Below are 25693 nucleotides of genomic sequence, written 5' to 3' on the forward strand. Positions count from 1 at the left end.
TAAATTTTCGTCTACTGGTCGCCGTTTGCTCCTCTCTGATTGGATGATAATAAACCCTCATCCAATCAGATAGGAGCAACACGAATTGGAGCTTCGAAGGCTGGAGTTCAAGCAAACGTCGAACATAATCCCTTTAAATCAGTAAAAATCGTCGTTTTAAGCCCCAAGGATTACCACAAACAACACTTTAGGTAAAAATACTTGGATTTTTTGGACTTGGAGTTTATGGAAAGTATGTGAAAGATTTAGGTATTAACGGTCACACAGTTTGCCCTGTCCACCTGTCATCGTAGGGATGAATTCATTCGAGTGTTCGAAGGTCCGCTCTGGATTGAAGAGACAAGAAAACCTGCCTTCAACTTAATTCATTTTAGCTCACTTTTCAGAACAATCCCAGCTTACTGCCAAAACTCAATGAATCCACGACCGTCGCCGTGGTTTAGATTTACCCAATTATTGTCATCATCCTGTAGGCACGTCAAATGGAATGTTCGTTCAGGTTATTGAGACTTGAACATCTCCTGGTAATGTCTTCGACAAGAAAAGCAAAAGAATAATGACCAGAGTTCACTGAGCTAGCAGCTACAACAAAACTTATCCATTTCTGCTTGAAAGTTTCGCGGGAAGAGAAAACTGATGACATCAGAGCCCAGAAAGTTGCTAATGAATACTATTTGCGTTCCCCTTGACAACAATAGGGTTTCAACGGCAAAACATGGGCGCCAAACTTCTCTCAGTCCAAACTCAACTCATAATCGTAGTACCTTCGGAACATCGGTGACGACCTTGTTGATTATATGGTTTGAGGCACCTTCCATAAAAGTAACGGGAACCGAAAAATCCTGGCAACGAGGTCAATGTATCATACTTTAAGTCCTTGTGGAGAATGGCGAGCAGGGTGTTGCCATTATTACACTATGTAAATATCTCACACCTTCTCACTAGCACCTATTAGCATGATTCCTATTCGCTGGCTATTGACAGTTGACTCTTTTTGTCTTTTCAATTCGCTCGCTGAGGTTGTGCTTAATGCTTGTTTTCTTTTAAAACACATTCGGTCAAAGAAAAAAATCTTGCCAAACTGGTGAATTGCAAAGTAAATTTCACTGGAAATACCGATGTCGCACTCATCGCTTTGTGATTCATGCGATATTGGTTTTTAGCGTAAAATTTACCGGGGAAGTCATTACTTAGAAAATAATTTTTTCTATAGAAGAAAGCAAAGAAAATGATTTAGCTCATTAAAGCAGCAAGTGGAAACATTTTCACAAACCGTACAGGCAGTAAGAATAAATGGACAGGGAGCTCCGCTTTTAGGCTTGGCTAAATCTATATATTACCCTAAAAAGGAAGTTTATGAGGTTAACCCTATGTGAATAAACTTCCAAAACTGAAAGTTAAAAATATATGTTTATGAATAAAATCTAAGATGGATAAAACCTAAAAAATACGCATGTATGATTTAAGAGCTATTTTAACACGTCTTAAATTTCCTATCTCAACAACATTGGCAGGCAGGTTATTCCATTCGCAAATAATTTTAACAAAGAAAGAATATTTATAACAATTACAGTTTTTCCTTGTGATTGGACCTGGTATGTTTTGAAGCAAACTCAAAAAAATCACGAAAGCAAAGGCTATTCAATCGAAATACAAGTTTACAGCATTCAATCAAAGAAAAATATAGCCCTCTATAAGTTAACTGCGACCAACGCAACATCTCACAGCGATCTTCATATGACATCTCTCTCCTTCGCTGACCTAAGACCAATCGAGAAGCTCTTCTCTGAGATTTTTCTAAGAGAACAAAATTTTTAACCAGGTAGGGGCACCATACAGCGGAAGCGTACTCAAGGATTGGAAGAATTGGAAAAGATTTCTTTGTTTACAGAACTTTTGCGTGGGAACATATATTAATTTAACCACTATCGATCTACATATACCCTATGGACCTTCTTTTCTTACCCTACAGATTCAACCCACGTGTCAACTTACAAAGACAGGGAGAGGAATATTAAACTCTAATTGACAAAATCATCTGCACTATGGAAATGTCAGTCCACAGTCAATTGCACATTGTCGACATAATTTTGAATTTTTGTAAGCTGACAGGAATAAAATACTTGATCTTCCTTTTTAATGTCAAAGATGGTAAATATGGCCTGTCCGGTACCAGAGGATGCATCACCAACAAAGACTCCACTTACACGTTGGCTGTAAGAGGGTGGAGCTTGAACTGATACTGAGCTATCAGAGGTGTAAAGGACCACTAGCTTGGGTTTAATATCTCCAGGATAGTCTTGGTTTTTTAGTCCCCAAGTAATTTTTTCAACTCCACCAGAAAAGGTCCAAGTGAAGTTTACAGAAGATCCAACTGTACCAGAAATGACTTGCCCCTTGTATGGTAATGTGAAGATCATTTTACCAGAAGCTGAATGAATGATGATCACTAAAATCGGAAATTATCTGATGAAAAGAAAAATCTGAACAGAACAAAATATATTATTCTGGCCTTTGGTGATAAAACATATCAGGAAAGTTGCTACAACAAGACACTTTCATTAAAAAAACACCTTTTCTAGCTTCCAATGCCCACCGTATCTAGAATTTAAATCTTTTCCACTTCCTCTCCCCCCTCCCCCTTTCAATGATGACTGCTTAAGTTCCCAACATTTTTTTGTCTTACTAGCAACTCTGATAAGGATGGGGGGGGGGGGGGAGGGGGGCTGCAGTGTGAGAGATAATAGGGAAATTAATTACGCCCCAAGAAGGTGAAGTGTCTCCACTATTTTTGCAACTTGTTGTCTGATTGATTGCAATAATTTTGCCAGTCCAGATTTGAATCCTATAGGGAAACGTTTCAACGTAGAAAAGCAGGAACTAAAGAAACAATCATTAAATATCGTATAAGCTCTGAAACATTTCAGAAGTTTGCACGCGAAGTGCAAAGCACATTGTACCAAACACGAAAGGATATTAATTATTGACATACGGTAGCATCGATTTGCGAGTGTTTGGACTTATCATCGCTAACAGAAGACTCCGTACCAAATACTAAAGCCAGCAAAGTATTTTGCACTGCAGATCTGATGCTCCGAAAGTTACACACGGCTCGTATTATGTAACACAATACCATTTCTTGTGTTTCTTAGTGACGTCAACGGGGATGGTGGCATTACAGTTGAAAATCGTATCTTCGAGGAAACAGCACAATTCAACTAGTACTTTCTTTTCTAATCAATCCAATGCATTACCAGGTGATTCGTAATAAAGCTCACACAGTTAGAAATCCTGTACATATCGTCTATTCCATATACCAACGGTCTGCCATCCAAGCACGGTCTACCATCGCAACAGCAAGAAATATGATATCATATTATTTTCTCAGTGAAAAGTTGTGGTAGACCGTGTAGATCGTTTCATATAAATGTCATAATGTGTAGCCGGTACCAATTTGTTCACTTTTGTATCTCATTGTAAAACAAATCTCGCAAAAGATTTAGCACAATCGGGTGCTTTCTTTTGATCATTGTGCTCAGTCAGTCATTCCAAAGAACATTGAATTAGCCTGTACCCGACACGTCACTTAGAAGACTTGTTAGTAAGCGTTACCAATCCCATCTCTGGAAGCAGACTAGCCCGAAAGCAATAAATAATGTTACAAATGGACCTGTATGAAAATGTATCTTTGTATAACAATGTTTGCTAAGAATTGATTTTTCGGAAAGTGGATGTTCCTTTTAAATGGCATGCGATCGCAGTTAAAGGAGAGGTTATGTCTGTTTCTCATTCGTAAACAACAGCTAATTTCGTACATGTTGCGCGTGCTTTAGATGTCATGTGTTGACCGAAATATAGGTGTTTAACGCAAATTATTTCGAAATTGGTTCCAGGATATTTCTAGCGTACTTTAAAAAGCGAAAGGATGGAAATCACACCTTTTCGTGTACCAAATTATGTGTATTTTCGACTTGACTCACAGAAAGCACGGAAATGCCTTCAAATTACGTCATACCGAACCCCGCCAAAATCCAGTTTATCGCTAGCCATTTTCCATTCCCAGCAAATCAGAGAATTAAACCCTTTTTTTTGGAAACACCATATTAAACGCAAACGATAGACGCCTTCCCGTTCCAATAAACACAGTGACCGTACTCCAATACAGTGACAACCAACTCAGACAACAAGTTGCAAAATTGTTGAGACACTTTCATTAAAAAACACCTTTCCTAGCTTCCAATGCCCGCCGTATCTAGAATTTAAACCTTTTCCACTTCCTTTCCCCCCTCCCCCTTTCAATGTTGACTGCTTAAGTTCCCAACATTTTTTTGTCTTGCTAGCAACACTGATAAGGGGGGGAGGGGGGCTGCAGTGTGAGAGATAATAGGGAAATTAATTACGCCTCAAGAAGGTGAGGTGTCTCCACTATTTTTGCAACTTGTTGTAGCAAGAGCAATGGCAGGTGTGTAAATTTTACTTTATATAGTTCATAAAGACATATTCTAGCTATTCATTTATTACGAACGGAAAAAATTTAGTATTACAAATTACGAACGGAAATATCTTTAGTATTACAAATTACAATAAAATTATGATTAACTGGAAAGCTCTATTCAAGATTTCCTTGTAGGAACCCGACTGACAGTTGCTATAAAGTCTGTGAATTTCCCGGCATTTAATCAAACGCACATTAACTGGGATACTAAATCAAATCAAATCAAATCAAATCAAATTCTGACAACAACAACCCTGACCAGGTGTTAAACTGCCATATGGTGAAGGAGCAGGCACGAATGGTCCAACACCAGAACAAAACCAACACCCACCAGAGCAGACATACAACACCAGGCATACCAAGCATGTTTCCTTGATGATTCTTCCAGCCATGATTAAAAACGGTATCAAAGAACTGAGAGTGAATGCCAAGCTGGATCCATCTTCAACAAGCTCCTACATTTCAGAGGTTGCTGCTGAAGAGCTTGCATTAGCTTTAGCCGGCAAGCATTAGCTTGCATTTTGTTCGCATTTTTCCAGCCCCATTCAGGGTCATGACCTTGACAACATTGCTGGCGACACTCCTGCTTTTTACGGGTTGGAGCTAAAAAGGAAGTGGCCCACTTAAGCCAAGTGCCATTTGAGAATGTATCAAGACGACGCCACACTGATGTCATGATTGGCAGTGACCATTCTGTCTTTCATCATGAGTTAAAAGACGTTTATGGTTATCATCCAAATGATCCCATTGCACGTTTGACAAATCTGGACTGGGTGTGTTTCGGCTCCACCAAGTTGGAAGAGTATCTTGGGAGAGTACCTTGTTGGAAGAGTATCGGCGCACCGTTCTCATTTCCCCCGTTCGTATTGTAGTATCGTGATTAAGCTGTCACCACCTAATGAGATCCTGCGTGCATTTTGATAACATGAAGCCCAGGGAATTAAAGACGCAACTGAACAGGCGATGACAGCTCAGGAGGAAGAAGCATTTGCACGTGTAGCTGAGAGCTTGGAATTTAACTAACGATTATGAGTATGCTTCTGAAAGACTCAAAAGCTAGGAGAAGTCACTAAAAAGAAAGATTTTTGAGGATTATGACAAGAAAACAATACATAAGAAAGGTAGCGAAGTGTGAAACGGAAGAGCAGTGGTTACTAACCCACTTTCCGGTTTTCCGGTTGGTACTGCAGCGAAGCATGGTGGAAAGAGTTTGAACAATGCCATTTGGCCTAGCAAACGACACGTTTTCGTCACGTTTTGGCCTAGCAAACGGCACGTTTTCGCCAAGTTCCAGTCGCCCTTTCTGCTGACATTTTGGAGCTGTTCTTGCAGGTTGAGCTTCAAGATAAGTTTAGCACGTGGCCTTAAAAAGAACCAGTGGTCGACGTCCCCCAAGTGGACCGACTATCTGCCTTGTAGATAAGTAACGATCAAATGCCTAAGACCAAGACCCTAGGAGCTATGTGGGAAGTCGACAGAAATATCTTCACCTTTCATGCTCAACCTCCTTACGACAGTAAAGTGCCCACCAAACGAAATGTCCGCAGCGCTATAGAAAGACTATTTGACCCTTTTCAGCTCTTGGCGCCATTTACTGTGAGATTAAAGGTCTTGATGCAAGAGATTTGGATGGCTAGTGTTGACTGGGATGAGGTGCCACCCTATCATTTGAAGGTTAGTTGGAAGAAACGGTTATTGGAATTACCCCAACTGTAAAGCGTTGCCGTCCCTCGCTGCCTGCGTCTGTCAAACCCAGTGAACACTGAGTTACACATATTTTGAGACACTTCTGAAGACGCCCTTGCATCTGGTGCCTACTTAGTCTGCTGATACCAGGATAGTACTCTGTCTTCGCGTCTTATTGCATGAAGGCGTCGTCTGTCTCCAGTAAAAGCTATGACAATTCCGAAGCTAGAGCATATGGGTGCCGTCCTCTTAAGTGGCCCGGCCCATAACATCGTAAAAGTAGTTTCTGTTGACAGAATTTTCTTTGGGACCAATCAGAGAACCAAAGCCGCTGGTTCAAACCATTTGCAGGCAATCGAATTGTCGAGATTCGATGAAGAACAAGCCCTGAGCAGTGGAGGCATGTCGCAGGAGCGATGAACCAAGCAGACTTGGCAACAAGAAGCCTCTCTGCCAGTGACCTAGCCGAAAGCAAGGTGTGTTTAGAGGGAGCAGACTTCCCGAAAGATGATGCATCAGTCTGGCCTGCAGCTTTTTCCTTCTAGAGACGATGGAAACCAGCCAAAGAGTGACCATAAAAAACGAGCAACAACAAGGGCGCATACAAGAAAACGGCTCTGTCTGTAGAAACATTGACCCAAGTCATTATTCAATAGTGTTGTTTCACACGGTGATATGGCTGCAGTTGTGTTTTCCCGTTGAACACTCATTGATATCTGGGAACACAGCCAACAAATTAGAGAAATATCCTTTTTCTTTCTGTTCGTGCCAAAACTCGGGCACGTGACACATTGCGTTAGAGGTGATGGACTGAACTTGGTACTGTTTTGAGTTTGTGTTTACCGTTTTTGTCGCCTTGAAACTACGTGAAATGGTCCGGAACATCTGGTAGCAGAGCCAGGTTTATGGTACGTAACACTGAACGTTTGCTTTGATGAATTTTGGTTTGATATGAAGAGTTTGTGAGTTGAAATGTCATCGAATGAACTTGATCATGAACTCGACCACGTGCAATATGTGGACGAACAAGAAATGCGTGTCGTCGTTGGGCCCAGCCGTTCTGACAATTTTTTAAAGGAAAAGGCTAAGAGGCAGTGATTTCGCCGAAAGGCTACGCTCACGAGGCATATTAAGGTTGCTGCGAATCTTCTGAAGTCGCATGGAAGCCGAAGGAAACTACGCCAACTAGCCACAAAACTTGAAGAAGCGCTTAAGAACTCGAGCGGGCCAGCGAAGAATACGAATCATTTTTGGAACTTGAAGGATTGTAGGAGCACCTCACGCTAACGGAAAATGCCGCCGAAAGAGCACATTTGTGTCTTAAAAGCTTTCAAATTTCGATAAACGAAAGAGAAAGCGAACTGCCTTCAGAGGCTGGTGGTGAATATGCGCCCTTGTTCCGATTTGAGTCAGCCAGCGGTCATGGTGCACCCTCGCGTGCCAGTGAAAGTGAGAGGCGTGCAAGTGTCATGGATCTACAAGTTGAACAAGCAAAGAGAGAAGCTCAACGCCGACTGGAAGAGGAGCGCAAGAGAGCCGTAAATTTCGAACAGGAAAGGCAATTACAGGAACACCGACGCATAAGAGAACTCGAATACGAAGCTGAAAAATTGCGATTAGGAGCTCAGCTTGACATACCAACTAAAGGTAAAGGAGACCTAGCAGCTATTGAGAGCCGTTTGTGAGATTTTAAAGATGCCGAAGAGGAAACTGTTTACCGTGACATTAAAGCCCAAATATCGGAAAATGTAGAAAATCGTGAAAACCCAAATGTCCTTTTACCTCAGCAAAATGTGAAGTTGCCATCTCCGATTAAATCCTCCACTTTTTGCAGGCAGACTCCCCAAATCGATCAAGCTTACTGTGACACGGAAGAACGCCTCGATTTTTCGTGGATCAAAGAGCTCTCGGCTAAGCAGCGTACAACACCTTGAGAAACCAGCGTTCATGAAATCGATACCGCGTTTAGAGCCACCACACTTTTCAGGGAATCCTCTCGAGTGGCCTCAGTTCATATCACTGTTTAAATGTTTGGTACATGACGAACCTCTCACCGATACACAGAGAATGACTTACCTCCAGAGGGCCCTTGTTGGAAATGCGAAGAGAGCTATCGGAGGGATGCTGAATCATGGCCATCTCTATAAGGCAGCACTGACAGAACTCGAAGAGCAATTTGGAAATGAAGAACTTGTTGCTGGAGTCTTCATGAAGACCGTACTTGATCACCCGATTGTTGCTGATGGAGAAGTAACACTCGTTCATTCTACAACACGCTACACAATGCAGTCGCCACGATGAAGAGTTTGGGATACTCTCAGGATTTGGCATCTTCGACTAACACGCGTGCTGTGTTGCAGAAATTACTTGACCCGTTAAAGGAAGAGTGGGGAGAAAGGAAGATTGAGATACATCCTACTATTCCCACATTAGTTGATCTTGACGAATGGCTCCGTGCGAGACTACGTGCCAAAACTTTAGTCAGTGAACCCTTACCAAGCCTCGGTAAGCAGCCGAAGGGCGGAAGATCTGGCTATAGACGACCGCCGCGAAAGTGAGATCATGGCATCGACAACCGTCAAGAGCAGCTTCACAGATGCTCGACCCTAGCTACAGGTGCCATGGCAGGAAATCAGAGCTTGTCTGATATGCAACAAGAAACATAACATTGAAAAGTGCAACAAATTCATTGCGATGGATATGAATCATAGAGCTCAGTTAGGCAAGGAAAAGAGGTTGGCTCTTCCTGCTTCGAGTCAGCAGACCACCAATCACGTGACTGCTCGCGCAAGAAAGTATGTGATGTGAAAGGCTGTAGCAAATACCACCACTCGCTAATCCACGGCGCGGCACCGGTTTTCGTCGCTCCACCACCTTTAAACAGCGCACCACCCGACTTGACCTTGAATAGAGTAGCACCCGTCTTCACCAGATCTTCGGGTCTGAACTGCTTCCCCTCTGCTGTTCTGCTGCAAATCGTACCCATAGCAGTTGCGACCGCCAGCGAGGTCAAAGTAAATACATTTGCCCTGCTGGACTCTGGCAGCCAAACTACGCTTATCTTGGAAGAATTTGCTGACGCTATCGGTCCGGGTGGTAAGGATAGCCCCTTACAACTTGGCACTATTAACTCGTCTGGTGAACCAATACGTTCGAGAAAAGTGTCATTCCACGTTGTTGCCGTTGAAGGACCAGAAACAGGTGTCCAGATTACCGTAGAAGAAGCCTGGACAATACCACAGTTGAAATTACCCCTCCAAAGAGTTACGCGTACAATGATGCAGGATTTCCCTCACCTGACTGATCTTGACATCCCCGAAGTCGATTCAGAAGACGTGACAATTTTGCTGCTAGCAAACGTGATGGAGGCAATATTGGAGCATGATGTACGAACAGGTCGTCCAGGGCAGCCCGTTTCAATTCTCACAGCCTTTGGTTGGACCCTTGCTAGCTCAGTTAAATCAATCATGAAACCCGGACGTCTACATGTTATGCACGTGCAACGAGTCCTGAATGTTGAGGAGTCGTTGAGCAAACAAGTAGAAGACTGGTAGCAAACAGAATCATTTGGTACAAAGTATGAAGACGTGACACCCCGTTCCCGAGAAGGCAAAAGGGCTTTAGAGCCTTTAGAGAAAACTGTGAAGCATGTGTGCGACAGATATGAAGTCAGGGTGTTATGGAGAGAAGGAGAAGTAAAGTTTCCTGATAACGACCTCATGGCTGAAAAATGACGGGAGTCTACCGAAAGGAAACTGAAGCGTGACGAAATACTGTGCCCTTATTAAAGACTATGTTGTCAAGGGTTATGCTCCAAAGCTTACTCCTGAAGAGGCATCTGCCCCAAGCCCGGAACAGTGGTTTGTGCCGCACCATCCAGTCCGTAATCCCAACAAGCCGGACAAAGTTGTAATCGTCATGGCTGCAGCTGCCAAATATGACGGAGTATCCCTGAATGAAAAACTTCATATTGGGCCCGATCTCCTGAATAGCCTAGTGGGTGTGTTGTTGCGATTTATAGAACAGCGTGTTGGCTTAGCCGCTGACATCGAAGCCATGTTCCATCAGGTTCAAATCATAGTAGAAGATCAGCCCGCCTTGAGATTCTTGTGGTGGAACCTGCAACTGGAACGCCCGCCTGATGTGTATCAGATGCTCGTCATGATTTTCGGAGCTACGTCTTCCCCGTGTATGGCGAACTATATATTGATAAAGCAGTTGACAACAGTCAGGACTTTGCGGTTTCTGCTGACACGATCAAGTTAGTTGAGAAAAATTTCTACATGGATGACTTTCTGAAATCCCTATGTGAATATTCCGTGAAATGACCTCTCCCTTGGCGCGTGGAGGTTTCAGGTTGACAAAGTGAATCAGTTCCTCGCGTGAAGTCCTGTCGCAGATTCCTCCTCAAGAGAAAGCTAGCTCGTCAGTCGATTTAAACTACGATAAACTACCAATTGAACGCACATTGGGTCTAAAATGGAACACTGAAACAGACGGTTTTCGTTTCTCCGCTTACTCACATCAGACATCTGAGTCAACCAAGAGCGGAGTCTTAAGTCGCCTATCAACGGTGTTCGACCCACTGGGAGTGCTAGCTGCCTGCGAAATGTCTAGTCTAATCGTTGTGGCATAGGAACAAAAACTGGGACGACCCCTTAGATGAAGGGGACCAGATCATCTGGAAGGATTGGCTCGAAAACCTGATGGGACTGAATGAACTGGAAATGAAATAAATGCCTGGTTGTTTCTGCGTTAACACGTGTCCTGAAGCGTCAATACAGCTTCAAGTATTCGCCGATGGGTCTGAAATGGGCTTTGGTGCTGTGTGTTACGCTAGGTACTCACGCGATTAAGGTTTTGTTTGTTATGGCGAGGAAGCGTGTTGCACCCCTAAAGCAGTTAAGTATATCTCGTTTAGAGCTTCAAGCAGCGTCTTAGCCATAAGGTTTTACTGCGTGGTCAAGCAAGAGTTGACTGTTAACATCAAAGATGTCTTCTTTTGGAGTGATTTGAAAACTGTGTTGAAGTACATAGCTAACGAATGCCGACGTTTTCACACATTCGTGGACAACTGGGTCTCGGAGATTCACGACACAACCGACCCGACGCAGTGGAAGCACGTTCCCAACCACTGTAATCCTGCCAACGATTGCATCCAAGGCCTTTGGTTATTGGACCCCTCCGTGAAAATGATGATGAAGTAAAAAACACAAAGTGGTCAGGGCATACATCTGTTAGCGAGACAAGAGCTTACTTTCCAAACCCAGAGAAATTCTCTTCCTGGACAAAATTACGTCGTGTCCTGGGATGGATTTGTCGTTTCGTCGAAAACTGTAAAAGAAAGGCAGAGTATCGCGTTCTGCCGTCTCTTACCGCCTCAGAGATTCACAACGCAGAGTTGATCGCCGTGCCAAAAAGTCAAAGAAACTCGTTTCAGCTTGACTTTGAAGCCTTAAGAGCAAACAAGCGACTACCAGTTAGATGCAGACTCAGCACCCTTAACCACTGCGTCAATGAAGCAGAATGCTTGAGGGTAGGCCGTCGCCTACACAATGGCCTCGTTCCTGAACAGACTCGACACCTTTTGACACTGGATCCAAAGCACGAGATAACGCGTCTAATTGTAATGCACAATCACCTCCGTTTGTACAGTACAAGTAAAAAGCACGTTTTGAACGAGCTGAGACAGAAGTATTGGATCCTGAAAGGGCTGGCCACGGTTCAAAGGTTTTCGGCAAGTTGTTTGTCGTGCCGTAAGCTACGAGCGAAACCCGACCCGCCTGTCATGGATGATCTACTTAATTCGAGAATGGGATATCAGCAGCCACCGTTTGCAAATACCGGAGTTGCCTACCTTAGCCCAATATTTGTGGGCCATGGAAGGAAAACAGAAAAGTGCTATGTTGTGCCTTTTACGTGCTTGACTACGCAGGCGGTACACCTTGAAATAGCTCACTCGTTGGACACTGGTTCTTGCTTGATGGCAGTAAGAAGGATAATGGCTAGACGCGGAAGGCCAGCCAATATTTGGTCGGATAACGGTACTAACTTTGTCGGGACCAAAAAGCAACTCCGAGAAGCTCCCAAGCGTCTAGACAGTAAGCGAATTGGTCATCACTTATCCAACGAAAGGGTGCAGTGGCACTTCAATCCCCCGTCTTCGCCGCACTTTGGAGGTGCGCGGTTACGTCTCGTTCAGTCTGCGAAAAGAGCGCTTAAAGCAGTTGTGGGAAAGAAGCATGTCAATGTTGAAACTTTGCTTGCATTAATGGCTGAAGTGGAGTCAATAATAAACGGTCGCCCTCTAACTAATGCAAGAACTGATTATCGTGACGAAGAAGCTTTAACGCCGAATCACTTTCTGCTCAGACGAGGAAACCCTAATTTTCCTGGACTTGTGCCGCTGAAAGTGGTGGAAGCACGCACAAGTTATGACCCAACACTTCTGGAAACGTTGGCTCCGAGAATACCTACCAGCGTTGACGGAACGTCGGAAATGGAAGAATGATGCTATTAATGTTCGTGAAGGAGATCTTGTACTGGTCGTCGACGAGAACTCCCCTCGTGGGTGTTGGCCGTTATGACGTATGCTAAGAGCGCTCCCTGGGGACGACGGGAGAGTCAGAGCAGCCGAAGTTCGTACCAAGAGCGGTACCTACACCGGACCTGTCGTTAAACTGTGTTTACTTGAGAGTGCGAAGTAGTGTCCGCCTCCTAGCCCCGACGTGGAACACAAAGGGGAGGATGTTCGCGCCAAACGTCGGGCACGTGACACATTGCGTCACACGTGATGGACTGACCTTAGTACTGTTTTGAGTTTGTGTAGAATAAATCGTCTCGAAAGTTTACCGTTTTTGTTGCCTTGAAACTACGTAAAACCCTCCGGATCAGTTTGAATTGGCAATAAGTCACTGTCCACGAAAAGGTTAGACTCTGTATTTTGTACTCGTGCCCAAGCTTTTTCACCTTTAGTTAAGCTCCGAACGCAATTTATGTGGGAAGATTATATTCGTATTTTTCGTGTAATATCAAGTCTTTAGAAAACCCGAAAGAAAAGGGTCAACTTGCATTAAGAATGGTAAACATCATTGCTTGCTTTTATAAACCACACAGGTGGTGCTTTTTACCTGTACTGATTCGCTAGATCAGAGGAAGGAAGCCAGTATCATTTGCACGTATCCGAGCAGCCAAATTGTAAAAACTAAAATTTAAGATGGATTTAGTGACTGTGGATATTTTCCTCTACTTCGGTGAATAAAAGTTGATTGGTATGTAATACAGATCCTTATTTTTTTCTGAAGCATCTTAGTGGGCCGGAATCCTAAATACTTGAATCTGATTGGCTAATTGCGCGCTCGTAGCCGGTCCAGCTTTTTACGATACGGACCACGGTCCGAAATCTGTTCTGTGCTGAAACTGTCGTGGCTAATTGAAAATATTTTTACTATTGCGCGACGAAACATTGGATTCTACCTCTTAAAATGCAAGTTTTCGCTTACTAACCATTGCAAAGAGAAGGAAAAAGATCAGCAAATGGAATGTAAGGCCTAAATGTTCTTCAAAAAGGCGAGTATTCAAATGATTTTGCTGACAACAGCTTGCTGGTGTGCACTGTTGACACGCCGTTGAACATAAAACAACCTTTTTGAACTCGGTTTTTCGGTTGACATCCATTGTTTTCTTTCGAGTTCTGTTTTCTACACTCGTTTTATATTGCATCATTTAAGAATATACTGATTCCCAGTTAAAATAGGCAAACAAAGACATCGCGACGCCGTGGTTTTTCGGGTTATTGTTTTCCGTGAGCTGTTGACATGACTTGTATTTAAAATGACCACTAGTAACTGCAGGGAAGTCCTTTGAGCTCAGTTTTTCGGTTGACATCCGTTATTTTCTTTGGAGTTCTATTTTACAATCTCCTATTTTGCTTTATCAAAGAAAATACGGATTTGTCGCTAAAATAGTCAAAGAAATCGCAACGCTATGAACTAATGTCAACACGTTTTTCTAGACGTGTAGTTTTCTAAGTTTTGCACTGATTTCTGAAGGACTTGACGGAGAACAAAGATGAATCCTTGAAAAAATAAGATATGAAGGCAGAGACAGATGTTTCCGTATTTTTCACTAAATTTATTCCTCTTGTTTTAAGAACTTTCGTTTCATTTTCAACAAGACAAAGCATTTTAATACGTACAAGATTAAAACATCATTGTTTAGTTTGTTTAGCTCATTTCTCTGCGCTTGCCATGAAATATAACTGTGCTTTATATTCCTGCACCAAGAGATATTTGAAGTTCTAATTTATCGTTAATCTATCATTTTTCTTTGTGCTTTGCGAACGGAGCGCTTTTTTCAGTTATAAGTTAATTTCAACTGTGACAGTGCGACATAGAGCGCGTAGAAAGACCTTTTGCAAACCAGTTTGCCATGTTCATTTTCACAAAAAAAAAAAAAAAAAAGAAAAAATAAATACGTTATTCACCAGCTTAGGTCGGTCCGTATAGAGAAAAAATGTGCCCTCGGCCTTGAGTACTTCCCTCGGCCTGCGGCCTCGGGCCGTACTCCAGACCTCGGGCGCAGTTTTTCCCTATACGGACCTCCCAGCCGGTGAATAACATATCTTTACGTACCTTTACACGTTTTTCCGTCCCCAGTGTATCCAGCCTTACATGTGCAGATGTACGAGCCCTCTGTATTGTGACAATCGGCTTTGACGGCACAAGGAGAGGGAACCTCTTTGCATTCAGGAATATCTAGGTTTTATGGAAAGGACAAGTCCAATGTAATATATATATATATATAATTTGAGTGTACAAATAGCGACAGCGAACTATATATATATCTCTATAAATAGCTATAGAGAGAGAGAGAGAGAGAGAGAGAGAGAGAGAGAGAGAGAGAGAGAGAGAGAGAGAGAGAGAGAGAGATTGAGAGAGAGAGAGAGAGAGAGAGAGAGAGAGAGAGAGAGAGAGAGAGAGAGAGAGAGAGAGAGAGAGAGAGAGAGAGAGAGATTGAGAGAGAGAGAGAGAGAGAGATTGAGAGAGAAGAAAATGAACACTGATGCTGACGGAAATTTAGATAACACTTTATTAAAGCGGGAGGGTTATTGGGCGTCACAATTGCGCACACTGCAGCCTTTTGGCCTCAATAAGCGCTGTGAATTCCGTTCAAAAAAACGGATCAATTTCAATGTTCCATAAATAGCTTTTTTGTTTCCATTCTAGTCCCATCTAATTTGTAGTCGGTATTACATAAATAGATTGAATCACTTGCATAACTCTAGATTTTATTATTACATCATTACTTTTGTTTTAGTGATCAAGCTTTAGTTTAGGCTTGTATTGTACCATACAATTTACTACTTAATTGTATTCCATTACAATAGCCATTGTTCGTCTTTCAGAGACTATATAGTCTCCACTGCTGTAATAATTAGGTCATTTTATCCTTAGATTTTTAACTTTTACTCCATTTAAAAAAAAAAAAATTAACTGACGAAGGCAGAAGGGCCGAAACGTTTTTATTAAATTTCCTGGACCTTCGAGAAGTTTTGTCTTCCTCTCCAGTTTATATGCAACTTTAAATACTAACTGAGAAGACAACGTGCATCCTTTTGGATCCTTCTGTTGGGAGTTTATCGTTTGGTCAACCATTTCAAGCTAGCTTATAAAGCCACCCCAAATGTCCCACACATGTGGTACATCTAAGCCATGCCAGAGTGCTCAAACTAGCGAGCTAGTTATATATATAACGTTGATTGTATTGTTTTTGCGCGAGTCAAGGGATTGTGTTCAAATATCAAAGCAAATTGGTACACGACATGAGGACGGCAGAGGACTAATAGAAATTTAGCCCCTGACTAGATTATCATAGATTTGGATTAATCGCAAGATAGTTCCGTAGATGGTTTGATCCCAGGAGTCACATAATATCATAGTTCCACAGCCTTGGCAGGTTTGGTAACAACTCAAGACGCTAGTACAGTCCAATCAAATATCGCGTCCTGCGACTCTTAAGCTTCTTTCGTCCTGTGTGCAACCATGACTTTATAGTTCACGCGGAACCGTCTACTACTTATTAATAGCTATATGGGTCTCTTCTTACCGGTGATAAAAACAAATACGTCCAGAACTACACGTAATTAGATGCAAACTGTAAGAGTCATGAAGGGTCCCCTGCTTGCACTTCTCCCCAATTTTATCATTTAAGGCAATTAGTTCCCAAAATTACCCCTGAATTCTTCTCGTCAACTAAAGATAAACAACAGGATCTACTGTTACCTGAAAATAACGCAAATGCTTGGACTTTAAGGGGACACTTTTCGTTGGATATCGAATTTGGACGTGCATCTAATTTTGTGTATTCCTGGACCAGCCAGTGACGATGAGATTAAGTTGACTGTTATTGTTTTAAATGAACGAATACAATTTCTTGTAAACGTAAAGAATAAAAGACAAACAGAACGACCTCTCACCTGAGCAGCTTCGTCCGTCACCAACATATCCTTCCTGACAAGTACAATTATATGAGCCAATGGTGTTGTTGCACACGGCCACGTGGCTGCAGTTGTGTTCTTCTGTTAAACACTCATCGATATCTGGGAACACAGCCAACAAATGAATAAAATATCTTTTTACTTTCAGTTGGCAATAAGTCACTATCCGCAAAATCCATAGATACTTTATTTTGTTCTCGAGTTCAGACTTTTTTTACCTTAATTTAATTGTAACTATCACAATTCTCGAGTCTGATTGGTTATCAATAGCTCTGATTTCAGCATTAATGGGACAGTTTGTAATTGGACAGTTGTACGCGTCATCAGGCGCGCGCAAATTGTACTTGAATCGTTTATCTTTTTCAGAGCTTTAAGAAACAACTATTAAAGAAAAGTTGAGCAGATCCAGCCATAAAAATGTTGTCACCGTCATCCTCTCCGGCCTATTTTGCAATAGGTACGATTAATTGATAATAGGATTTTGTGTCGAACAATTCGTATGTGTAATCAAATGGCGACGAGTGAAATTAGGAAATAATTTCACTTGCGTTTTTATCAGACTTTTGACAAAACGCAAGTGAAATTATTTCCTAATTTCACGAGAAAAACATTTGATTACCTTTTAATGTCGTGGGTGACAAATTACTCTCACAACCGTAATTGTAAAATCGCTCGAGTACTTTATCCAACTGCTCGGGAAGAATCATCTCCAGGTTTTTCTCAAGGCCATTTTCGTCACACCACTTCTCAAAAACTCTCACCTAGTTAATTGTGCTCTTTCACGTATTTAAATTTTCTGCCGCTTCTTTTAATTTCGTAACTTCTTCAATGGTCACTGTCTTAAATCTAGACGCCATCTTGGCTCTGATCGAGATACAAGAGATGTTACCATGGCAATTTTGTAATTTCACACTTGAAATTATAAATTAACGCTGAAATTTCGCGCCTAAATTAGGGAGTAATTTGTCACCCATGATATTAAGGGAGTAATCTACTCGAAATTTCATATAGGCCTTGCGCTGCGCGCTCAGCTTTTCTTGAAATTACTTGCCTGATTACTCCCTGAATGGTTCTCCACTCAGTCCTATTACAAATATCAATAATATTCTTTCTCTGAACACAACATTTTGCGGTTTGTAACTGAACAAGCACTAATAATATTTTCCAGGTGATGTTCAGCCTTTAGAAATGACAACGCGAGAGAAAAACGTCAACTTGCGTCAAGAACGGTAAACATTAACACTTTCTTTTATACACCACGCATTCGCTCAGTTGGTGTTTTGTACATGTTCTGATTGTTTAGCTCTGAAGTGATAAGGAAGTATTATTTGCCACCGAACGGCCGAATGGTATATATTCTTGCCTGAGCAGTTTCGTCCATCTCCAACATATCCCTCCTTACAAGCGCAGTTATATGAACCGCTAGTGTTGTTGCACACTGCGACATGGCTGCAGCTATGTTTTCCTGTTGAACACTCATCGATATCTGGGAACAAATTATAACAAGTAAAATATCCTTTTACTTTCAATTGGCAATAAGTCACTGTCCTCGAAATCGTTAGACTCTGTATTTGTACTGGTACCCATTTTTTTACCATTAATCAGTCTTTCTCTGAACAGAGTTTATGCGAGTAGATTATATAGGTTTTTTTTTTGTGAAATATCCACTCTTTAGAAATCCTGAAAGAAAAACCTCAACTTGCATCAAAAATGGTAAACATGATTGCTTGCTTTTATACACCACATATTCGCAAAATTATTATTGACACTTTCTATGTGTTCTGAAGTGATAGCTCTGAAGTGATAAGGAAGTATTATATTCGCCACCGAGCAGCCGAATGGTATATATTAAGACAAATGCTAACCTAAATGACTTTGGATATATTCCTGAGGTGAATGATTGTTGAATACTATCCTGATTTGCACCTACTTACGAGGCACTACTTTAAGGTAAGCTAACGCCACTGAGTATCCTGTAGATTATCAGATTTTTATTAATACTAGCTGCTTGATCGATATGTCGTTGAACTAGTCTACTGAAAGGAAAATATTACAGAAATAGATTAATGTTTTCGAATGCCGGCGATAGGCTAAAAAAAGAATTCAACTTATTTTCTTGCATATATACTTAAAATTGTGTCTTCTACACGATCTTATAGTTTGATTTCTTCTGTTTATTGCCTTTAAGAGTCCTTTAACGTTCTTGATCGAAGGAAAATGAAAGAGTAATTTGTACGTTTGCAGTTTCCATATTTATATCAAGTTGTCACCTTTTTACCAACACAAACTTGATGTGGTAAATGATAAATTGCTAAAATAGTTGCATACATTAAAACCAGTAAGCGACATAACTTGATGCGCGAAGTTCGAATAAAATGCAATACATATCCTTACCTGAACACGCAAAATTGGTCTAAGGCTTGGGACGGCAGAGATCTTCTAGAACTGTGGACCCTAACTGGATTACTTTAAAATGTAATCAATTCACAGGTATTTGATACAAATATACTTTATTGCACCAGTTAGAAAATCAACTATCTTGCATCCAATTGTGTAGGACAGTGATACAACATACCATAACTGGTATCACGACCTGTTGGACTGGGTCGAGGTTTAGATAGAGGAGCATGCAAGGAATGAATTTTGCCTCCGGTCCTTGCTCGTTCCAGTACCATCACGAGATTACGAGCAGTACCCACCTTCACGTTTCATGTAGAACCTTAGGTCGTCTGTGGCGAAATCGTTAGGGCTAGTTTCCTTGGTCTCGTCATTCAATTCGCAGTTTTTTGTTAGAATGTGGAAGTTGTAACTCCTGCATTTTGGATCATTCTCACAGAGCATTTGACATTGAATAGGTCTGCTGACTACGGTGGCTTTAAAGGTGTGACCATTGAGAGCTTTGCCAGGTATTGAGACTTCAGAAGGCTTGCATTGCTGACCAGTAGTGTTACTCCCGACCATACAGGCTATCAAGTAAAGTGTGAAAAGTGTCACAGGCATCCTGTTTCCGACCTATTGAAGTAAAATTGTTGTAAATTCAATATTGTATTTTTTCAGGGGGTAAAATCTTTCCATCCTCTCGAAATGTCCACAAATTAGGTAATTTAGATCCTAAGATTTTAGCTAATGGCCTGATTGTCTTAAGGTCCTTGTGGATTTGGGGAATTACTGAGACGATTATTTGAAAGCCATAAACTCTAATTCTGATCGTAGGCGTCTGAATTTTGAGTGTACTAGTAAGTAACTTGATATGAATAAAACGTTACTCATTAGTGTGTTGTATGAACGCTGTTCCGCTGTTCACACCCTCACGCGGCTTTGCGCATGCATGATGGGCCTTTCAAACAGACTATTTTACGTTTTCTAACTGTAATTTAAATGGTGCGTGAATTCTGTCATTCTCGCCATTTTATACAGAGAAGTGCTTATCAGAGATTAGAAGAGAAATAAGTATTTTTGCAAGCTCTCAAAACGTAGTCTGTCTACTATTGAAAATACTGTACTGGAAGTGAATTTCAGAGGGAGATGTAAACGAGAAAAAAAGTTGGAGAGAAAAACAAAAACGTGTTTACTGCTATATGAAAAGAAAATTGCTTACCCCTATAGTATTTGAATAGGTAATCACATGGGATAAATCAGCATAAGGCAGGCCAATTCAAGGCAATGAAATTCAAATTCAATTCAATGAGATTCAAATTCAGTTATCTGAAAATTCAAATTCAATTCAATAAAATATAATTTCAAGTCAATAAAATTCAATTTCAAGTCAATGAAATTCAAATATAATTCAGTGAGATTAAAATTCAATTCAATGAAAATTCAAATTTAATAAAATAAAAATTCAGTTTCAATTCAATGAGAATTAAAGTTCAATTCAATCAAAAGTCAATAATCGGTAAGTAGAAAGTATGGACTGCACACTACTGACTACAGACCACGGACTGTGTATAAAACACAGGCAAAGGTATAAAACGCGGGATACGGACTACGGACTGACTATAAAATACAGACTACTGTATAAGATGCGGACAAGGGCATCAAATGCGTACTAAGGATTATAAACAGCGATTAAAAGTAAAAGTAATGCATTAAATTTAATTGTGATGTAACTTGCCATCAGTCACAATTATGAAAACTTCAATTCTTAGAGGTGCAAATTTAAATTTTCGAGATAAGTGCGAGATCACTTCTATCTTTCCGCTTAATTCCACCATGAGTCTATTTCATTGATCACTCCTTTCAATGGGACACATGAGCCCAACAAGTTGAACTCCTGCCAACTGAGTGGCTTTATAGCTCAGTTCATAGCAATGGACAGGCATCGAAGAGGTGATGGGTTCGAATCCCGTTGAAACTGCCTGAAATTTATTTGGTGTCTATAAGAGACAATTACTAAACTGGCCAGATATATGGGAGGATCACTTTTATCTTTCGTCAAATAACCCGAACTTCAAATCAATGGTGCTTCTATGAAAACTAATATATAGATTTAGCCAAGCCTAAAAGCGGAGCTCCCGGCTTGTTTATTCTTACTGGCTGTAAGATTAGTGAAAAAAAAAGGCTTTGGAACTGTCCGCCTTTTGGTTTTCCCAGATATTGGTTAATTATATCATTATCTTCGCTGCCTAACTAGTGAATTCCACGGTTAATCTCACCTGAAAAACCGACTGACCGCATGAATCACGAAGGGATGATTGTGATATCGGGTTTTCCATCAAAATCTACTGTCGAATTCACCAGTTAGGCAATTAATTTTTCTTGAATCGCAAGAGTTTTAAAAGAAAATAAGCAAATCCTCAGCAAGCGAACGGAAAAGGAAAGAAGCCATTGCAGAGTCGACTATCAAAAGCCAGCGAATAGGAATCACGCTAAAATTAGAAATCACGGACGTACTATAGCTCGTGATGTGACACATCGTACTTTATTTATTCCACTTTATCTCTGAAAACGAGATCATTTACATTTTGATGTATTTCATTGAAACACGCCAGCTTGGCTTTGAACCAGAATCGGCTAGAAAGGACAAACTTCAAAAAAGATCTCCAACAAATTACCTGTACGTGCTCTAAACAAACTTCTCAAAACACAAGCTGGTGATATTTCTCCTTATACCTTTACGAGAACTCATTGCGATTACATGTTTACAACATAAGTGCAAAATTTTCTTGTCACTGTCGAGGCACACCGAAAAACAGTTAGGCAAGCGAAGTAAAAAAACTTCTTATCAGCTCGTATTTTAAGGCCAAACAAACCAGCAACAGATCGATTATTTCTGTCCAAGAAGAGTACAGATGATTGTTATTTAATTCCAGTTAACAATAAAAATTCGAGTTTCATTCCTGAACAAAGGAAAAAACGGCTAAACCACTTTTTAGAAATGCATCCACTTGAAATAACTCATCCGTAGAAATAACAAACAGATTAAGCTATTACTGGTGTACTGTTTTGTCGTTGTCGTTCTCTTTCTCTCTTCTTTCGTTTCTGTTCTCCTGTCATAGGCCGTCCAGGCATCTTGCAACCTTCAAGTGATTCAAAATTAAAAATCTTAAGACATACCAAAAACTGCAATTCAGAGCAAAAAGCAGCCCTAAACAAATTTAAAATAAACAATGAGCTTTAAGTTCATATCGGTCCAATGCTTGACTTGAATAACTACGTAGCCACCATTGTGTCCTGACCACAGCTATATTATGTTAAACCTGGACAGAAAACAACGAAAAATACAAGAAAAATATAAATTTCCAAACCGTACCTGAACACGAAAAGCATCGACTGTCAAGAGCTTTTGTTGAGGTAGAATGGCTGTGCAGCCGCGTCGAGCCACAGAAAGAGCGCGAAAAATTAAGCCTCGTTCAGGTGTGTGTGTGTGTCTGAATTTCCTTGAGCCCGCGACCCAATCACCAGTCCCTGAACAGCGGTCAACTTCAAAAAAAACAGCTGACCTCGATAAGGGCCAACTCGAGCCCGCGATATGGTCACGTGATACTGGTCAGCGGATACCTTGTTTTGACAAGTGTCAATTGACCATAACATTGATGTCCAATATCAAAGATGTATGCTGTAAACTAGCTACAGTGTCAAATGGAGAATTGTCTCCTCGATGAGCTCTAAACTTGAGCCCGTGATATGGTTACGTGTACTGGTCACATTGGCATACATGAAGGGGCGGACGGACGTACGTACGTACGGATGTTCATGACGTCATGGCTATGAAACCAAATTTTCTCACATCGATTGGTTCCCATATTTTCTTAAGTATGGTGCTCCGCACGCGCGCGCCTTCGGCGCGCGCGGAGCTTCGCTATGAATGGAACGTCTCGATCGCAGCAGTTCACTGAATGCAATCTGTGAAACGTACTGACCCAGAATTAAAGCGATATTCAGTAGCGCTTGTTATTTGTATTTTGTGACTACATTATAGGATAAATATGAAATAAAAACGTTTCTTTATGAATCACTGTGTAACAGGCCACAATGTTCGTCAATTGACAAATTGCTTCCTAAATGATCGTGACGGTCCCACGACTCAAACCAAAGGATTATTTTAAGATGAAGGCAGACAAAGGCATTCTCTTACTTTTTCGAATAGCTGCTCCAACGCTATATTGCAAATGTAACGTGTAACACTCCGTGACAGATGGCACCCACATTTTATGGTGTCATTTTTGTGATTTATTTCAGCAATAGAGGACGTTTTCCATGTTTCAATAGCCTCATCTAAACAATCGGGAGAGTTGGGAGAATCTGAAACAGTTATGCAAACCCGAGACACTGTCGAGGGTTTGCATAACTGTCGAGAATTCTCCCAACTCCTCCAATTGTTTAGATGAGCCTATGGAAACACGGAAAAAAGTCCTTTATTACTTTTATAATATATTTCTCAAAGATAATTCGACAAAAGAAGGAAAATGCTCTTTTTTTAACGTCTTGATTGAAACGGATTTTCCTGATACACGCTCCTATTTCCTATTTACGCGCGTTTGACTACATAACCAATCAAAATTCGTGTGATGTCACAGCCGTGGTTCTATACTCTCATCTGAACACAGCTATTGACCAATGAGATTGCGGGTACTATCTTAATATATATTTTTTAATAGCATCGAAAAAGACTCGGTACAATCGACTTAATTTTTCATTGAGAAAAGTGATCTTGACAGAGCGAAAGCATAAGACATGAATCAATTCCAAATGTTGTAAAGTTGAGAATGGTTTTATTTGTTTTATTCTTGTCTTCCATCAGATTAAATTATTGGAAGATACAAACCGTAACTAAAAGGTTTCAATGGCATTACTTTTCAGATAGCATCTCATTGGCAATAACAATAACAACAGACACAAAACATACTAACGGCTTACTGAAAAACTCGTCAGCCGTAAACATTGAACAAAAGATGAATATTTTTCACTACAATTGCCTTAAAAGTTTGCAATTCTTAGTAAGAACAATTGCTGTGACGGAAAGTATTTCCAGTGCTCATCTGTTAAAATCGTGTTTAGTTTGGCAAGGAGTTGTTGCTCTTTGCGAAAATTTCTCTTGTAAACTTCAAGGTAAACTTATAAAATGTCAATGTAAACTTCACCGGACTTCGCTTGCCTTTTCTTCAGTAAGTTTAAACAAATAAGGGAGAGCAGGAAAAACGAAAGTCTCAGCATCCAACTAAACCATTGGATAGCAAACATTTGGATAAAACGTATTAGCATTTTTTAGTCCAAACCAATTTGAGGTGAAAAGGGAATTCACGGCGTGTCGAAAGAACAAAACATTTTTAAAAAATCAAAGAAGAGATGCGAATTTTTCTTTGACTTTTCTCGAAAAATCGGAGAAAGCAATTTGACATAAATATCCGTATGAAAGGCAAAAAGGGTACGAACCTCGCGACAGTTAAGTCAGCAATTCCTAATTTCACTCTAAATCGTTTGCTAAGCACATTCAAATTCTAAGGTGTCTTGATAGTTATTTTTTTACAGTCTCATCCCATGTTCACCGAGGAATTGCTTCTTCAAGTAAGGATTCTTTGCGGCAAAACATCTTTTAGATACGTAGGAAAGTCCAAGGATAGCGCCATTACAATCCTGCGAAACAACACGATCGACCTTTTCTCACGCAGACCCGTACACCGTAATCCGTAATTTAGAAGAGATATATGATCCCTTCCGCTGCTCGTAACACCCAAACGCTGATTCTTACAGGTTAAAACATAAACACCCGAGAGTAATGAAGTTAGATGGCTAATGTTGTTTGCAGTCTTTGGACAGAGATCTCAGATTTTCTCAAACTAACGCAAACCGTTTAGCTAACTGGTTTCGATTAGGCATAAAAACTGACGACAGAATTTGATTGCCCGCCAAAAAAATGCGGCTTGTCAAATACAACGCTGGCAATGCGATTTCCCGCAAAGAAACCTTGCCCGAACACCCTGCTCCATCCTAACAGTCGGTATGGGCGGGCTAACGGACGGACGTACGCGACGTCATCCCCAGAATAGGCCAATTCGGAAAATACCAAAATACTCTTTGTTTGTCCCTCCAAATTTTGCATAAGCATTGTTTTTTTTTCTCTTGGAACCATTGTAAGTCCCAAGAGAAACTGGAAACAATGATTATGCAAAAGTTGGGGGGACAAACAAAGAGTGTTATGGTATTTTGCGAAGTGGCGAAGTGGTAGACACAGAGTCGAGTTTGTTTGAAAAAAATTTGGCCATCAAAGGTGACGAACTTTATTTTCAAGATTTGCCAATATATATATATATATATATATATATATATATATATATATATAAATTATCTCGTCAGCAAAGGTGGGGGGAAAAACGGCCACCCACTAAGAAAAGAAAGAGAAACAAACTAGGAATTACGTCGCAGGCAGGCGGAAGAGGCGGTGGTGGAAAATACTAAAAAATTGGTTCAAACAAGCGATGTGAACAGCGTGATGGTGAGGGATCAAAAGAAGGCGAGCGCATGGAAAAACGCGCTTAAGAACGATGTCGTCCGGAATTACCTGAATTCTGATT

General features: G+C 40.9%; 1 protein-coding gene across 2 annotated transcripts in view; it reads right to left on the reverse strand.

The window, feature by feature from the left end:
• Positions 1-25693, reverse strand: part of LOC138029783 (uncharacterized) — a 29195-nt gene that overhangs the window by 1105 nt on the left and 2397 nt on the right. Inside the window, exons 2-7 of one of the 2 annotated variants that reach the window (XM_068877608.1) lie at positions 20278-20384; positions 19379-19691; positions 18043-18165; positions 16659-16781; positions 14815-14937; positions 1-2449 (exon numbers count right to left, since the gene is read on the reverse strand). The exon at positions 1-2449 is cut by the window's left edge and continues 1105 nt beyond it. In XM_068877608.1, coding sequence (XP_068733709.1) covers positions 2055-2449; positions 14815-14937; positions 16659-16781; positions 18043-18165; positions 19379-19679 — 1065 coding nt within the window. In that variant the 5' untranslated portion in view covers positions 19680-19691; positions 20278-20384 and the 3' untranslated portion in view covers positions 1-2054. The remainder of the gene's footprint in view (positions 2450-14814; positions 14938-16658; positions 16782-18042; positions 18166-19378; positions 19692-20277; positions 20385-25693) is intronic. The other variant, XM_068877607.1, reaches the window with a different exon arrangement.

Source organism: Montipora capricornis, chromosome 13, assembly GCF_036669925.1.
Source record: "Montipora capricornis isolate CH-2021 chromosome 13, ASM3666992v2, whole genome shotgun sequence".
NCBI lineage: Eukaryota > Metazoa > Cnidaria > Anthozoa > Scleractinia > Acroporidae > Montipora > Montipora capricornis.